The sequence below is a fragment of the Pleurodeles waltl genome, chromosome 8 (genome assembly GCF_031143425.1).
Source record: "Pleurodeles waltl isolate 20211129_DDA chromosome 8, aPleWal1.hap1.20221129, whole genome shotgun sequence".
Classification (NCBI taxonomy): Eukaryota; Metazoa; Chordata; class Amphibia; order Caudata; family Salamandridae; genus Pleurodeles; species Pleurodeles waltl.
The window spans coordinates 419,408,942-419,427,648 of record NC_090447.1 but is presented as its reverse complement, the minus strand read 5'-3'; the positions used below and the strand labels follow the sequence as shown (position 1 = coordinate 419,427,648).

At 41.5% G+C, this 18,707-nt stretch overlaps 1 protein-coding gene across 4 annotated transcripts in view; it reads left to right on the top strand.

Annotated features, from left to right (window-relative positions):
• The window catches only part of HERC2 (HECT and RLD domain containing E3 ubiquitin protein ligase 2), a 1,448,528-nt gene that overhangs the window by 292,997 nt on the left and 1,136,824 nt on the right, over window positions 1-18,707 (top strand). For all 4 annotated transcript variants that reach the window (XM_069204283.1, XM_069204284.1, XM_069204285.1 and 1 more), the window contains exon 17: window positions 3,851-4,051. In XM_069204283.1, coding sequence (XP_069060384.1) covers window positions 3,851-4,051 — 201 coding nt within the window. The remainder of the gene's footprint in view (window positions 1-3,850; window positions 4,052-18,707) is intronic.

Here is an 18,707-nt window from a genome sequence, read left to right as displayed (position 1 = left end):
GGAAGTACGCCACGTGGTCATTGTGGGTGCACTCTTTTGCTGTGCGCTATAAATACTTTATTAACGGCTCTGTTAGCAGTGCTTAGGTGCGAGTGGCTTTTTATGCTGTGTGTCGTCTTTATCTTTGGGGAATGGAGAGGCAGTCCACATGTTGGTGGAGTGTTTTGATCCCACTCCTGTGCTGCTCTGCCTGCTTCCTGCGCAGTTGACACTGAGCTGTGCCAGTGGGAGACCCAACATTCCTTCTCCCGCCCACAGTCCATGCTGGTTGGAGGATGACTGCGGCGGCAACCCTTGGGTCCCCCGGATGGTGTCCTGGGACCCCTCCATTGTCTTTGATGCCCAGGTAATGGGCCCAATTTCTAAATATGTGGGACAAGCAGGGCTCTGTTACGCAAATTGTTTACAAAGCTTGTGCCGACCCCCAGATGCTGGTCCACCCTATTGGTTTCTATAGAAATTGCAGCTGAGCCGTCTGCGCTCTGTAGCTCGTGCAGTGGTCAAAGATCAAATCCTTACTTGGTACATACTTAGGGCTCCATTGGGCCAACTTTTACAAACTTATGCTCATTTTGCTCTTGATAGGTAGCTCCTACCAAGCCACCTGGAGCAGTTTCAGCAGGCCTCCTCACCTCAAAAAAGAACACTATGGGAAGCTATTTTCACTGGCCCTGTGTACCAGCTTTTCTCTTTTGCATGGCTCCTGGTGTTCCTACCTTGCTGGGGCACAGACGTCTTGGCCTTCCCCAACTGCTTCTCAGTCCATGTAAGGGTGGAAGCATCACTGGCCCTGTAGAGACACACTAGCCCTGAGGATCAGCTGAAAAGTCCTTAGTCTATCAGGGTGCTTGCCCTTCTAGCTGTCCATGATTTTACCTCTCTCGCCATCCAAGTCTAGGGTCTTGCTCTTCCCTTGTGCAGGTTTTTTTTAAGTGTGGGTGGAAAGATCTATGTGCCAGGCACCCCCTGGTCAATGTTAGGACCCAACATCATGCCTCCCCCCCCATCCTAACCCTCCTGCATAGCACTGCAATAAAAAATGGTGCCATCAAGTTGTGTATGTGCAAAGCTTCTCTGAGATTCTTAGCTCCATCCCTAACTGACATCACTGCCAGAGACATTCTCACTAAAACTTTGAAGAGGAGCCACTCCTGCGCTGTCCCCATACGTTTGGGCTCTCTCCTTTGTTTAGTGGGCCTGGGTGTCCCAACCCAGGTGCAGTATGACTGTGAATTACCAAATGCAGATTTTCCTCTCCACCCCTTCCTCCTCAGGAGTGGAGTGAAGCACTGACAATTGCTCCTTTTCTGTGGGGGAGTTCTATTTCCCTCTGCTGGAGAGCAGAGTAATTAACATGGCCCAGCAGGAGGGTGTAAAGACCTGGAATATGATTCTGAGCCAGAGAAATATCACAATTTTGAATGACCTATATGATGTACATGTATGTTATTTGAACCTGCATATTCAAACTCTGCGCACATGTTCCACCCCAGGTTGACACCTCACTGGACTGTGCAGGCCCAGGAGGAGCAAACTGCAATTTAAGGCAGATTTCCCCTATGTGTATAAATACAGTGACACTGCAGATAATCCAGTAAACCTTACTGATTTATCTAGGAGTACCCACTAATATTATATGGACTATCCCAGGTTAAGGTCTTTACTTGTAGAGCCCCTTCTGCGCCTGACTTCCTGTGTGCAATTTCTGGGCTACGCATGATGGTAAACACACATGCAGCTTAGAGGTGTGCACACATGTTCATGTGTAAACAGGCCTGAGCCTTTTACCTCAGCTGTGTCACAGCAGTCTTATCTTAAGTTGTGCACTGGTGGTAAACACTTGCACTCCAATGACCATGTGATGAGTTACCATGAGTGAGACTCAGGGAATGAGACTCACCCCAGTAAAGGCCAAAAAAAAACAACAAAAAAAACAGGGGAGCAAAAAGCGAAAAATGTGGATGGACTAAATGGGCATAACCCATATTGTTCAAGATACCCATCACCCAGGATAGTATGATAGTCTCTTAGGGAGCCACCTGGCAATCGGGGGAAGCTGGCTAACCTTGTGGGCAGGCCCTCAAGTGGCCGAGACTCCCATATATACGTGCAAGTCCAAATCTTTTGGCCAGGGCGCATTCGTAATTGTCAGGCCATGGCCCTCAAGACCCGAGGAGCCCCCCTCTTTGTGTGATTCAGGTCTTTTACCGGAGGCAGATTTAGCCCATCTGCATTGTCTCCGTCTTAAAGGGGACTGTCATCCCCCAGTTGTCCAACCCTGGGCCCACAGATGAGACCAGAGGCCAGGTCTTAGGCGTCCACTACTCCACCCAGTCCTTGTCAGCATTGTCAGAGAAGCACGTATTGGTGGTTGGCCTTGAGTTTTGCAGAGTACAGGAGCATATATCTAATTTGCATTGCCATCGTCTTGGCCTTTGAGTATTCTCTGTTGTTGCTGGACCATTGCTGTGCAATCAGGAAAGACCATAACCGTTGTTGCCTGGAAAAGTACAGTCTATTGAGATGGGACCTCTCGAAATATCACATCTCTGTCTAAATAGTCCAATAATCTGGGCATAATAGGGGGAGATGGGGATCCTGGTGGTGGTTTCTGGTAAGGGCTATGTATGCCCTCTTGATTACAAAGCACAGTGAGAGGTCTTGCATCAGGACCCATCAGGTCCGTTCAGTAAAGATGATTTCTGATTGGAACGCATGTGTGTCTTCTGGGACTCCCATCAGGCACAGATTGTTCTACTTTACCCATGCCGGACAAGTCTGAGCTCTGAAAAAGAAACTAAGTCCAAATGTCAAAATCTTGACCAGACAAAGGTTCCAAAAGTATATGGCCAATGTGAGGACATCCCTGAGTGCGAAATGTGATTTTTTCCACTCTGAACATTCATGTCAAGACCAATGGCTTCAGCAGGACATTGTCGAATGGCTTCCTCGGATACAACCTGCAACCATACTCTGCTAAAAGTTTACGACTTAAATTCCTGAGACTAAGTCCTAAGTTAAAACGTCTGACTGGGACAATCCGTATAGCTCTGGTTTAAATTATTGAAATCTTAGTGTGGACCTAACAGGTTGGTGTCTTTATTACTTGTGATGGACTGCCTTCCATCCCAGTTAACAATGCATTTCTTGCAATAATGCTCAACACTTTGCATTTAATCCTGGGCCCCACCAAAGTTTGTAGCTTTCTTTTAAAGTTGGTTGTTGTATTTTGCAAACGAGGGCTGGCCTTGCCATCTGTATTTGAACATGTTGTCTCTCAACATGTTCTTTGTATAGGTTTACGAAAATACATTTCAGTCATTCAGCAATACCATTACTAGGGATCTAGTTAGAACCACAGTTTTTAGAAGTTGCAGAAATTTGCAGAGCAAGAGTGCTGTACATTGTTAACTTTAATCACTGCATTTATTAAACATTGTTCAGTCAAATATTATACTCTTTCTTAATATTTATGTGGATACTGCAGTTATTTATTTGATGTGTAGGCCTTGAGAGTGGAATTCTAATGTTCTGGTACCATGAAGCATGCCTAAGAAGCAAGAACCCATGTCTGTTATCTTCAGTAAAGATACTCGCAGCCTGGTAACAGCAATATTTCTGATTTGCAAGTCAGGCACTTTGCAGAGCATTAACTACAACACTAAATATAATGTTAAATGTCTGCAAGTAGCAGTGTGTGTCCCAACATTGTTTGCAATAAGTTGAGGCGTATTTAAAAGGGGACAAAATGATTTTACATTAAAATTTGCTGCATGCCAAAAATAGATTGGTGTTGAACAAGAAATATAACTGTCCGATTTGTTATTTTTATTTCTTTTTTCCTCTACAGAGTTTTGCTTGGTCATCATGCTCCGAGTGGTCCATTGGTCTCCGTGTGCCTTTTGTGGTGGATGTCTGTCCAATGACATTTGAACAACTTGATCTTTTACTACGGCAAGTCAGCGAGGGCATGGACGGCAGTTCTGACTGGCCTCCTCCACAGGAGAAAGAATGTATGGCTGTAGCAACCCTGAATTTGCTAAGACTGCAGGTACGATTTATTCTCAATTTTAACAAATGACCACACAGATGGTTTTTACCATATTAAATTGTTTTTCCCCAGAGTATCCCGTGCAGTAACTGCCCTGTGTAATATTAGTTTGCTCTGAAATAATTCCATCTGTTTTATTGTATCTGAATCATTCATCTCACAGTATTCCCCCTTCTGTCCGAATGCTAGTTTGTGAGGCTAAAATGCTGCATTGGATGCTTCCATTTTTAATTGGCAGGCTACTCAGTGCTTATGGGCAGCCTTTTATTAGATTATTATGTCCCTTAAATTTCATCCAACTTGATTTTCTCATTTCGAATCTGGTTTGCAAATGCTTTGTTTATACTGTAGACCATAACATTAACGACATCACATGTTAAAGAACCATATGATTCTTTTGTCAGCTTTATGACTAAGTTTAATGTCTTTCCCTCACTTCATTAACATTTAAAAAATACTCTACGAAAAGTGTGCTTTCCTATTGAGCAGTTTTTCCCTGTTTCATTATTCTTCTGTTCGTCCAAGCACACACCTTAATGAAATGTTATTGTCTGTGCATAATTATAGTACCATACTATTTATGGTGTTTAAGTTTCTGAAGCTTTATAAGTGCATGTCCTGTTCCCAGGTGTGTTTTATTTGGTTGCACTTGTTGAGTAAACCCAGGTTCTTTTTTAGACTGTTGTGGTATAAAATTGGGAAAATAGAAAACGTGCAGTGGAAATGTACATGAGATGTAGAGTTGCTTGTATGTTAATATTTGAGTCACATGCTCATGTCTGATAATAGAACAGAAAGATTGAACTTGACAAGAAAAGAGAAGTGTAATTCTATCCTACAGGGTGTCCTTGCAATTCATTACCAATGTTTTGTCTGCTCTATGCCATTTCAAAGAATCCAGATGGTGGTAGAAGCAACCTGTTGGTTGTTTGCTTCCATTTGTAAAAATTGAAAATCAGAGATGCCTGTAGTATACTGTAATGGGGTCATAGCACCACAGTCTGGTTTACATTCCCTCTTTTTTATTTTTTATTTGTTTAATGTATCTTTATTGACATTTAGAAAGAAACGTCAAAGAGACATAAAGAGAATATTGAAGTAGTACTGTGATGCGAACACAAGTATAAATTTCTGCTGATGCTCGATCATAGCTGCTTGTTCAAGGTATTATAATAATCTTGAAAAGCCATTTAACAAAAAACAAACCAAACCATCTTAATAACTGACTGGCCTGTAGTACCAAGTTCTGTTTCTACCACCCAACACACCTTATAGATCACTTCTTTTCAAGGTGGACAAACAGCAATGTTGGTGAGATGAGAGGAGGCCATTCGGCCAAAAACTCCTTCCTTTCAGGGATACTGGATAGTAGTCACAGTTGGGGGCAATATCCTGCAGGAATGGCTCCCAATTCAGTATCCACATAGGTCTACCCATTGAGTTGACACAGAGACAATTTGCATTGAACTCTTCTGTGGCATATTTATAGAGGTCTTTATGCCACAACTTCAGGTCTGGAGCATTAGGAGTCCTCCAGTGCATAACAATTAGACGTGTGACTATAATTAGCACCAATTTGATGAACCGTGTGGTGGATCTGATAGCTTTTACCCATGTCATGAGATCCAGAAGATATATTTTGGGTTGGCCCAGGCTCATGGTCCCTGTCTATAACACCAGTTCAGTAGGGAGATCTTCCCACCAGTACTCCATTACTCTACAGGGCAAAAGCCACGTGCCAAATGTGGCTCCCATGTGGCTGCATCTGGGGGATTGTATGGGTGTTTGAGGGTACATGGCTGAAGGTGTGCGATAGGAAATTAAACTGAATAAGTTTTAATCGAATTTTGATGTAGACACAACACACCCACTGAAGGACCTATTCCCATTTGTAATCAGTGATCTGGGTACTCGAGTCTCCATCCCATTTGGCTCTCTGTGAAGCCAGGGTCTTGAGCTTATTGTTGGTTGTAGCTTAGTAAGTCAATGTAATAAATGCCAGCCATTACCCATAAGCCACATTGTGCAGGTAAATGAGTGCACTGATTGCTCTTAACCGCTATGGCCCCCTTCCCATGTGCTTGTCAACACTTTCAATACTACCCTTTGCATCCGGAACTGCCCAAGGGGAAGATCATGTGTCTTCTGGAATTCATCAGAGGGCATGAGGCAGCCCAAGTCTTATAGGGCTCTCAGTGTTGTAATTCTCCCGAGCCCAGAGATGTCTGGTCGCCTTAGTGGCCTGCTGAGTAAGGTCAGAAAATTACCATAATGAAACCTCAAGGGCATAGGGGGTTGTGCTGGACCTACAATGTAAGTAGGTGAGCTAGTTATTTGTGCTGCCTTCAGCAGTATGGACCTAGGTTGTGGGGCGTAACTCTGGCCCAGGATGTATTCTCTCCCATTTTTGCATCAAAGTGCGCCTTTCAGAAATGCAAGCTCAGAGGAGAAGCCACAATGGAGCCATCCCTTGAAACTGGGTGGCTAGATAGTAAGATTCAAAGTCCGGAAACCCTAGGCCACCACTGTCCAGCTGGAGATATAAGGTTTCTTGCTCCCTACATCAGTTCGGTCAGCAATGTGGCCAATTCACAGGAAAAAGTGGCTGGTTAACTAAATAGTGATATTAGCGTAGATATACAGGAACCAGGGAAGTAGCACCATTTTGGCCTCAGTCACCCAGCCCATCACCAATAAGGAGAGCTTACCTCAAAAGCTTATTGATGCCCTAGCCAAGGTCAACACCTTCCCCATGTTGCCATGCACAGCATCTTGGTAGCTGTTATTGACACATATGCACAGATATCGAAACCTAGATCGCTCTACTGGGAATCCGCTAGACGGAGGTCCAGACAAGCAGCAAGCCCCTATTTCAGTAAATGGAAAGAGGCATAAATTATCCACATTTACCCATATACCATAAAGTGCCTTATATATAAGGCTCCCAGCTTTTTGTTTTTATTCATTTTTACTGATAAATACATACAGAAAACATTGTTTTTCCTATCTGTATTCATTTTTAAAATCAGCCGAATACTTAAAATTGTGCTTCTTGTGAGTGACTCTCCATGCTGTCTTTTGTGAATTACAGGCCAACCACTGAGTAGATAGACAGCATGGGGACTTAAAAAAAATACAAAAAATAATGAAATTACCTTGAATACAGGCATATGTGAACATATATTTGTGATATTATGGTAATATTTACCCGTGGATGAAGTGTTTTGTTATATTTTGCTGCTTAATTTGCTAAAACGCAAAGTATATCAAAGTTTATTCTCAAACACAAAATAAATATGAAAAAATACCTAAAAGATGACCAAAACATAAATATGGATAAATACAGACGGAAATGTTGAGTCCTACTTATATTGTTGCAGCTCATTGAGCTGGCCAATGGTGTAGTTTCACATGGACAGCAAGATGTCATCTGCATACAGTAAGATGTCATGGGTGTATCCATGTAGGGGAGCCCAACCTGCAGATTGAGCCTCTGAACATGTTGCGCCAGCGGCGCCATGGCCAGTGAGAACAGTAGCAGGGAAAGAGGGCAGCCCTGTTGCACCAGCCAGGTGTCTGAGACCAAATGCCAGTGCTGTAGGAACTGAGTAAAACAGCTGTACCCTTTTAAGAATATTGCTATCAAACCCCATACTAAGCAGCCCTGGCCAAGGAATGGTCCACTCCAGGGAGTTGAAAGCTTTCTCTGTATCTTTGCAGGCTGCCATTGAAGAATCAATGTCTGGAGCAACACTGCTCAAAACATACAACAATTGCCTAACATTAATAACAGTGCTTTGTCTGGAATAAAAACAGTTCTAGTTTTGATGGATCAGGTGAGGCTGTACCCTGAGAATCCTGCTTTCATGGAACTTTTCCCAGCACCTTACAATCTATAGTCAAGTTTAAGGAGCGAGAGTGGTCATTTGGAGCCTTCTTCCAGCAGATCACAGTCTACTTTTGGCAGCATCACCACAATCTTCTCCTTCCTGGTCTGGGGCGGGTGACCTTTGGCATATGCTGTGTTATAGAGATTTAATAGATGGGGGATTAGTTGGTCTTTGAACGCCTTGTCGAACTCTAGGTTGGGGTCCATTGCTGCCTGCTGAAGGTATATGAGGGATAACAAGAGTTTCTCCGGTTACAAAGAAAACCTCCAATTCTGCCCCCTGGTTGCCAGTCATCTGAGTTGAACTCGCCTCCTGCAGATAACGAGCCAGCGATATCAGAGTCTGCGTATCACACTCAGTGATACGTTCTAGTAGTAGGTGGCAAACTCTTTGTTAATGCCTCATCCTGTGTAGTTGAGGTGGCCATCCAAGTGATGCAAGGCTGGCACTAGTGAGCGCGGTGTTGTAACCACAACCAGTCACGCCATCAAATGACCATTTTTGTCTCCCTCAGTTTGTTTATGGGTGAAACGTTCTTGGAAGTCAGCTCTTTATGGGTATCTTAGGTCTGTCAGCTGAGATACCACCTCTGTACAGGAGGGCTCTACCCTCTGAACCACTGCCATATCTTGCTCAAGCTTGTGTAGCTGTGCCTGCAAGACCTAGCGGATCCTGACCGTCGATTTGAGGCAAATCCCTCTTGTGTTCATCTTGAAGGAGTGCCATATCTAGAGATGATCAGAAATACTGCCCTCATTAGTATTGAAAAAATGTGATCTCACCGCGAAGCTTGTCTGCAAGCTGCGTCTAGACGCTTAGCTGTTTGTAGGCTCAGAGGGGTATTTTGGGGGCCCCATCATTCCATCAAAAAGTCCAAATGAGAGGGCAGTGATCTGAGGAGGTGTCTGGTAAATATTTCACTACCATGATACAAGATAGGAGATTGGGAGTAGAAAAGAATAGGTCAATGTGAAAGTGAATAAAAAGGTTAATGCAGCATGTTTATTTTCGAAATGCTCAAGCCAGTGGGTTGAGTACTCTCAAGCAGTCTACTGGGTCCCATCCCCAGGCCTAGTGAGGCAGTTCCTTTATTAGTTTGTGGACCAGAGTGCAATGGATCATCAGATGCGATTTATATAAAATCCCAAATAACACTAAAATAAAGTGTTTGTGCGGTCTGGCCCACGTGAAAACCTAGGTCTCTGCTCATGCTGCTTCCTCATCGCAGGTAGTTCATGTGCCATCCTGGAGATATCTGGTATGACAGTGGTGCCATGTAATGTCTCAGAGGGCGGGGAGGACCGTCCATTGATTAAGTGAAACAGTGGTTGGGTGATCAGAACCAGAACAAACCCAAATACTGACCCCCCCCCACCCAGGGCTCAGTGTGGAGCTGCCCAAAGCTCAAACACAACAAAACTAACTGTCCTTCATACAAACACAACTTCTAGCAATCTTAAAACCTGTAGGAAGTAAAAGAGAAAAATAGTATAGCTGAAAGGCAGGTTAGGGGGAGATAACAAGTCACTTGAGCCAGAACCATTTGAGGTCAGGGGCCTTGTCATAGGTTGTCCCGATCAGGAAATGCAGGGACATAATGTGCTTTCATCATGGCCGGTGTGCTGGACCCAACATGCCATGAGGAGATTTCCATTTGTTCCATGTCAGAGGTCATCTACAGATCACAGTGTGACAGTGGGCAACTCATCATTTATGGGATGTGCTCTGTTGTTAGTGGCTGTGTTGACTTCACTGAGCCTCCTGCTGTGTTCCGCAGCAGGAGAGCTTTGGGCCAATGCTACCACAGTGTCAAGGGCAGCATCCTTTTCCTCAGCAGGTAGGTCCCAGGTGCACCCTGAGTTTGTTTATCTGGTTTTCAGGACTTCTGTGCAGCAGGATAAGTGCAAGATGGGGGCAAGGGTGCAGGAGCAGACTCTCCTCGTGTTATACACCATTCGCTTCTGGCAATGACCCCCTTCATCCTTCATCGCTCCCCCTTGATGCACACACCCTTTTCTTATTGGGAGGGAATCTAAAGTTTGAAAAAGGAAAGAGGTATTGATGCAGTACTTGGAAAGTGGGGTAGGAGCTAATGTCTAAACATGTTATTGCACTTCTGGACAAGAAAGTGAGAAATCGGTGATAAGTGAATTAAGTCATCTTTTAGAGCTGTCACCCAGGGGCCATGGAGTTACTGAAGTGCTGAGCATGAAAAAGGTGAGGACAGTACTTTCTGCAAGAGAAACCAGTCACACACCTGGTAAAATAGTTAAACTGACCAGGTGTTAGTGACAAAGTAAAGTAAAAATGGGTAGAGTAAACTGGCAAGCATTTAGTATGTGGAGAATTCCCAGGGGTCCAACGTTCACCCATGAGGAATCCAGTAAATGGTGACACCATTGTACAGTATTAGAATACCAGCAAGCTATATGCTAGTCTGTTGTTAAACTGCAGGAACATTGATTTGTTTTCTGTAGGGTAGGAAACTTTTATGAGACTCGAGAAGCAAGGCAGGTCTAAAGCCAAAATCCTGATGTAATAAAGCAAGCAAATCTGACGAATCAAAAAGTCCACAAACCTGAACTCCATGGCTCGAGTGAAGCAGGGTTCTCCAGCTATGGTGCTGTGTGAATGACAAGACAAAGAGCCAAGTGCTCAATGATTGAACCAGGACTGTTGCAATCCCAACAGTTACCCACTGCGGTAGAGACAAGTGACATGGACACTCTAAATGGAGTGGAGAGCATGTTAGCACAGCAGAGGTTGGATCACTGAGGACCAAAATAAATGGCCCCTCCGATACTGTACAAAAAAACCCTGGCCACCTACTACTGTATATGCACTACTGTGTGTGTAGGTGGCCAGTGATTGTATTTAATGATTCTTTCATAATACAAAAAATTTAAACAGCAACTTTCATCATATCATCTATCCCCCATAAGTCATACTTCAAGCATACTTTTATGCAACGATAATACTGAAACTGTCAATACATCCATATCGTCTGATTCACATAGTTATCACAATACAATAAATAAAAGACTAATACATTGACAATATCAAACAACACACTACAAAGCATAAAAAACAAAACATACATTTTGTTTAACAACTCATCACTTATTTCATTCAAACAGTTATTCTTAATATATAGCTTTCAAAAGAGGAGAGATTGAAGCTCCATAGCTGATGAACTTTCTCAATTTGTATTGCAATCCTCAATATATATTGTGTATTCTTAGTCCATGTGGCATATAATAACAATAATTTGTAGCTCAACCCTTGGTATATTTTGTGTACTCTTAGTCCATGTGACGTAGAAAACTCTTCTACACGCGTTTTGCCATAGGAATGCCTTGTTGAGGAAGAGCCCCTTTAAAAAATGTGTCCTATGGATTGCTCTAAAGATGAATTAAAATAAACTGCTGAGCCAAAAACCTCCATTGAGAACCCATAATTAAATCCTCCACCAAAACCATGAAAACCCAACAAAAAATAATCCACTACTATAAAGATTGACCATGCTCATTGGGGAAAAATGAAATTAAATCATATATAATCATAGTGAGCCGCATGCCTCAAGAGATTCAGATGGTGCTGCGTGCAGCCCACATTAACTCCGCTAAGAGAGAATACCCATTCAATTAGGAGGATTTGTCATGCTTCATATAAAATGTGAGTAATGCACTAATAATCTTTAAGAAGCCAAACCAATATATGATCGACCCACAAATCCTTTTTGTTTACCGTAATAGTATTCCTTTCACAAAAGGCTCTGCGAGAAATAGTTTCAGCCCCATGGAGATCGTAATACGTAAAACACATACTGTAATACGGACAAATATGAATAAGAACCTCTAGGTAAGCCTAATCTAAAAGACCTCAGACATTATTACCTATCAACCAAGATTCATACATACTGAAAAACAAGTGGTGGCAAGACTATCAGAATCTGATAAGGTATCGGACCAGCCAGTGACCATGAAAAGTCGGTCAAGCAATTGACAACACTAAAGAAGATGATGAACAGAACAAATTAACAAGGGTTACTACCATCATCAGACGTTTTACTTGAAACCTACTGCAACATATCTAAAAGTTCTGCTAGAAAGAACCTAATCCGGGGCACAACCATGTGTGCATCGCATCACTAAGAAGCATTAAATGCTAAATGTCTCGACAGACTACTGCATAACACTTATCCGTGGCAACGCTCTCACTTATAGCCGATATATCACCATTATGCCCCATCCCAGAGTAGCAAAAAGACATGATGTCATTCAAACATGCAGGTCATTCTGAAGGAAATACTCTTTTCAGCAAGTAATGTTAAACAGCTTTCACGATATTGTGAACAAAGGAAATACCTGAAATGTGTACGGCCGCTGGCAGAAAAAAATGTCTGCGATGGTGAGAACCTCCTCGCATATATAAAGGACACCGCCCTTTGTTTAAAAAAAAAAAAAAAAAAAAAAAGTGTGCCAGAAGCCACGTTGATGACTCCAAACGTAGCGCTACATAAGCCTTCAGCTGTGAAGGAAGACGTTGTATACTGGGAGGCACGCCTGCTTGAGATAATCTTAATAAGCATAGACAGAGAACTGAAATGAAACAGTCACTCTGAAACGAATAGAAAAAGGACATGGCGGCCATATAGGAAAGAACTCAACAGTCTATTGATACTATGTTATACGTGTATTCGGAACCCTTAAAAAAAAAAAAAAATGCAAAGGGTGTCTTTAGCATCCTCCAAACTCTGAAGATCTTTGTTAAAAAAAAAAATTAAAAAAAAAAGATTTGTGATTGTATCAGTGCTGAGCTATTATTATAAATTATAAATAACAGCTTTTTCCCAAGGGATCTGACTGTTTAAGTCCTGTGCAAAAATATTAAGGGTGGAAATCCAGAAAATATCCCTTCTTTTTGTCACTCCAGTGGGGTCCTTTCCTTTACGAGTTGTGATCTTTTTTTTAAAAATCAACCATCTGTTTTTTTCAGAGCAATGCTTCAGTTCTTTATAATGTTTCACCAGCGGGGCATTTGCTTTATCTGTATTGATCGCAGATGTATGTTATGTAAATCGTGTTTCCAAGGACCCGCTGTTTTCACCATTGTATCCTACGTTGCAAGGACGTAAAAACAGGTAAATTATATTCTTTTCTTGCAATTGGTGATTTATTTTGACCGCACCTTATATCCATTATGGACAAGCTCATCTGTCTCTATAGCAATTATGCAAGCCTTCCGTGTCATACATTTGACCTTTCCTACTAAAGGACTAATCCCATCTATCGTTTTTTGTGTGTACGTGTTTGACTTATTCAGACGAGACTGTACTGTGTAATCTTTGAGATTTTTATTACGCTTGTATGCGTAGGCATAGGTTTGGGAAGTTGCTAATCCTGCTCTTTATTTGGGTTAAATATATGCCAACTTGAGTTTACAATTTGGCGAACCTTCCCATTGAGTGTTTGCTAGTAATACATACCAATTTAAACTTGCACTGATTTTGGTGTTGATTAAGTAAATAATCCCTACTGCTTGCAAATATGCCTCTCGTAGTTTGGGATTCCCACAGACTATAAATTTAGCTCTCAAAATTTCAGCTCGAATAGCATAATCATGTAAATTAGTGCAGTTAGGTCTTAATCTCAAAAATTGCCAAAGTGGAATGATATGTTTCTGATTCCACAGGTAAAAGCCACTAAAGTTTAGAAGGGTATTTCTGGTCGTGGGTTTAACATGGAGGTTAACTTCCAAACTTTCCGCAGAATGGCAAATCCTAATGTCCAAGAACTCCACCTGGTTCTTTCTAGTGTGAGCCATAAATTTCATGTTATGATCACACAAATTGAGCCAGGCGAGAAAGTTATTCAGATTTTCTTATGTCTCTGTCCAAATAAAAATAAAAAAATGTAATTGACGTATCGTGACCATTTTACTACGGGCTCGTAGAATGGCGCTATTTCATTATAGAGATATTTTTTCTCAAAGGATACCATGAAGGTGTTTGCTATACTAGGTGCACAGGATGCACCCATGCTAACTCCTTTTCTTTATTTGTATAGTTGGCCTCCGAATTCAGAGGTGTTCTCTTCATGTACTATATGGAGGCATTCTTATAGAAATTCTGTTGGCCATTGTTGAGATGCTCTCCCATGAACCATTTGTCTGCTTCGAAGGCTTCTTTCTGAGGAATGTTACTAACGAGAGCCTCAATATTTAGTGTAACCAACATTTCATGTTCAGGATTGAAGGTTGGTCTTTGATATAAAACTCAATATTTGGAATCTAGGGTCTCCGAAAGGAATCTACATATTTTGAAAGGGGTTCTGTAAGTGAGCCAATCGTAGTCACCGTGGGTCTGTATGGGGGGGCCTGAACATTCTTGTGTATTTTGGGAACATTATAAATACTGGGATGGATAACATTAAGTAACTCATATTCTTTGTTACTTATATGCCCAGATATGCTTAATCTCACAGCAACTCATTTGGTAGAGTCAACTTGAATTTTATTATAATGATTTACATTGGCCAACATCTCATTAATTTTCTTAATGTGTTGTTCTGTGTCAAGTACAACTATTCCAACTCCTTTATCACTGCATTTGATGATCAGTGATTTGCATGTAGTGGGATTAAGGAGGGAAAACAACTCTCCCTGACATAAATTGAGCCAAGGGCACGAGATAAAGGGTGTAGCTTGTTCCAAATGCTTGAGAACCACTTTCTCAAAAAAAAAGAACCTCAGGACCTAATTGTTCCAGATAAACCTGATTGATTAATAAGTCTTGACTCATAGGAGTCTGTATCCGCAAATAATTTTTTTAACAGATTTTTCAGAAGAACGTTACCATGTCTTGAAATAATTCAAATGTATTTGCATTTGTGTGGGGCACAAAAGCGAGCCCCTTGGAGAGAAGAGAAATAGCTGCTGTCTCAATTGTCAGTGTGGAAAGATAAAAAAATTAGGACTTGTTCTATTATCTTCAATATTGGTGGTTCCTGGATTATAGATATTGGTAATTGCTGTTCAGTTAGAAAGCCCAGCAAAACTGCTGCTGGAACTGTGGCCGTCGCACTCTTCTGGCCAAAAACGTCTGGCTTCTCACTAGATCTAATTCAAATGGTAAACGTGTGCCTGAGATTCCCTCATTTTTTTTAATCGGAGGTATCAGCGAAAGTTAGAACTTTATTTGTTTGCCTACTGTGGCCTATGGTTTCTGCTTCATTATATCTGCATTGGCTGTATTTTCCTTCTGAAAGATAAAGATACACTTTTTCTTTTGAAAATAATCTAATGTCCTTTTTTAACTTGTCTGTTTTCTGCTTATTGAGAAGCAAACAAGGCCGTCACTTTCTCAAGTTTATATTGTCCTCTGTTCTAACTGTAGAACTTCCATCATAAATGTTTGAACCAATTCTTTCATCATACCTATCAACCAACATCATTTACCTGTTATTTCCTTTTAACTTAGGGTACGTAGGTGAAATCGGAAGGTCCTTGGCAACACAATTTACAGTACATAAATCTACCATCAATACAGATAAAGCAAATGCCCCGCTGCTGAATGATAAAACATTATAAAGAATTGATCCATTGCTCTGAAGACATTAGATGGTTTATTTTAGAAAGATCACAACTTGTGAAGGAGAGGATCCGACTGCAGTCAGAAAAAGAAGAGAAGTTTTCCAGATTTTCACCCTTACTATTTTTGCAGAGGGCTTTAATAATGAAAACCCTATTTTTTTTAAATGTATATTAATAATAATAGTGCAGCACTTATACCAGCGCAAATCTTTTTTTTTTTTTTTTTCCAAAGATCATTACAGAGTCTGGAGTCTGTTAAAGGCACCCTTTGCATTTTTCCATTTTTTTATTTTTTTGAAGGGTTACAAGTAATATGTATAACATTGTATCATTAGACTGTTGAGTTCTTTCCCATATGGCAGCCCTGTTCCTTTTCTAATTGTTTCAAAGTATCTGTTTCATTCCATTCCTCGGTCTATGCTTATTAAGAATACCTCAAGTGGGTGTGCAACCCAGAATACTCTGCCTTCCTGCGTAGCTAAAGGCTCATTTAGTGCTACGTTTGGAGTCATACATGTGACTTCCGGCATAACGTGGTCTCTTTTATGTACATGAGAAGGTCTTTACCAACGTAGAGATTTTTTCGGCAGCATTCGCATAGATTTCAGGTATTTCTTTTGCTCGCTCTATCGTGAAAGCTGTTCAACAGTAGTTACTTGCTGAAAAGAGTATTTCCTTTAGAATGACATCTATGTTTTGAATTACATCATGCATTTTTGCTTCTCTGAGATGGGGCATAATGGTGATGTATCGTCTACATGTGAGCACGTTGCCCCGGATAAGTGTTATGCAGTAGTTTGTCGACACGGCTATTGAGGCCCAGCCTGTAAATGATTTGTTCCCCATGTTAGCAGTTATCATTTAATGCTTCTTAGCGACGCAATGCACACATGGTAGTGTCCTGGTTCAGCTTCTTTCTAGCAGAACTTTTAGATATGTTGCAGTAGATTTCAAGTAAAACATTTGATGATAGTAATAACCCTTGTTAATTTGTTCTGTTTATCATCCTCTTTAGTGTTGTCTATCTTTCGACCAACTTTTCACGGTCATTGGCTGGTCCTATACATCATCAGATTCTGATAGTCTTGCCAGCCCTTTGTTTTTTCGTTATGTATGAATCTTTGTTGATAGGTCTAATATTTGAGGTCTTTTAGTCTAAGCTTACCTAAAGGCTCTTACTCATATTTGTCTGCTTTACAGTATGCATTTTATATATTATCTCCATGGAGCTGCATCCATTTCTCACTGAGCCTTTTGTGAAAGGTATACTTTAAAGGTAACCAAAAAGATATGTGGGTTGGTCATATATTTGTTAGACTTCTTCAAGATTATTTGTGCAGGACTCCCATATTATATGAGGCATGACACACCCTACTAATTGAATGGGTATTCTCTCTTAGTGGAGTTAATGCAGACTGCACACAGCACCATATGAATCTTTTGAGGCATGTGGCTCACTGTAATTATATGTTGTCTAGTTGTATTTTTCCCCAATGTGCATGGTTGATCTTTATGGTGGTGGATTATCTTTTTTAGGGGTTTTCATGGTTTTGGTGGAGGTTTAGATTATGGCTTCTCAATTGAGGTTTTTAGCTCAGAAGTTTATTTCCATTTACCTTGAAATCAATCTCTGTGGTGCATTTTTAACAGTGGCTCTTCCTGAAGAAAGCATTCCTATGCCGAAACGCACGTAGAAGAGTTTTTATGCCACATGAACTAAGAGTACACAATATATACACTGAGGATTGAGATAAACATTTAGAAAGTTCATTAGCTCTGGAGCTTCAATCTGGCCTCATTTGAAATTTATATATTGAGGATGAATGTTTGAATGAAATAAGTGATATGATGAGTTGTTAATATTTTTTGTTTTTTAGTGTGTTTGATATTGTCAATGTATTGTTCTTTTATGTATTGTATTGTGATAATTGACTGAGATGATATGGATGTATTGACATATAATATTTTCAGTATTATCGTTGCATAAAGTTTACAAAATGTGGGGATGTAAGGATGAAAGGTATGACTGTAATGAGGGAGCACATGATATGATGAATGTTGATGTTTTGATTTTTTGTATGTTGAAAGAATCATTAAATACCATTTAAAAGGTTTCTATACATTCATATGTTTGTCTGAGCCATTATCATAGCATAGAAGTGCATATAGTTTGAGGTGGCCAAAGTATTTTGTGGATTGTTTGTTTCCCTGTCCTTGGAACCGTATTTTAGTGCAGGGGTCCCTCTCTTTGGAGAAGACCCCTCCAATAAACCAGAGGCAGAAACAGCTAGAAGCTAATGTATGAAGATTGCCGGCTGTTTGACTGGGATTTTAGCACGTTGAATGTGACCTAAGTGTAAGGAAATGCCTCCTTGGCATGGTTACCCCCTTACTTTTTGCCTTTTGTTGATGCCAGTTGTGACTGAAAGTGTGCTTAGGACCCTACTAACCATGCCCCAGCACCAGTGTTCTTTCCCTAAACTGTACCTTTGTTCCCACAATTGGCACAGGCCTGACACACAGATCAGTCCCTTGTAACTGGTACCCCTAGTACCAAGGGCCCTGTTGCCAGGGAAGGTCTCTAAGGGCTGCAGCATGTCTTATGCCACGCTGGGGACCCCTCACTCAGCACATGCACACTGCCACACAGCTTGTGCGTGCTGGTGGGGAGACAATGACTAAGTCGACATGGCACTCCCCTCAGAGCGCCATGCCCACCTCTCACTGCCTGTGGCATAGGTAAGTCACCCCTCTAGCAGGCCTTACAGCCCTAGGGCATGATACACTATACCACAGGTGAGGGCATATGTGCATGAGTACTATGCCCCTACAGTGTCTAAGCAAAACCTTAGACATTGTAAGTGCAGGGTAGCCATAAAGAGTATATGGTCTGGGAGTTTGTCAAACACGAACTCCGCAGTTCCATAATGGCTACACTGAAATCTGGGAAGTTTAGTATCAAACATCTCCGCACAATAAATGCACACTGATGTCAGTGTGGGATTTATTGTAAAATGCACCCAGAGGGCATCTTAGAGATGTCCCCTGAATACCAGTCCGACTCCTAGTGCTAGCCTGACCTGTTTCTGCAAGCCTGCCACAACCAGACAAGTTTCTGGCCACATAGGGAGAGTGCCTTTGTCACTCTGTGGCCAGGAACAAAGCCTGTACTG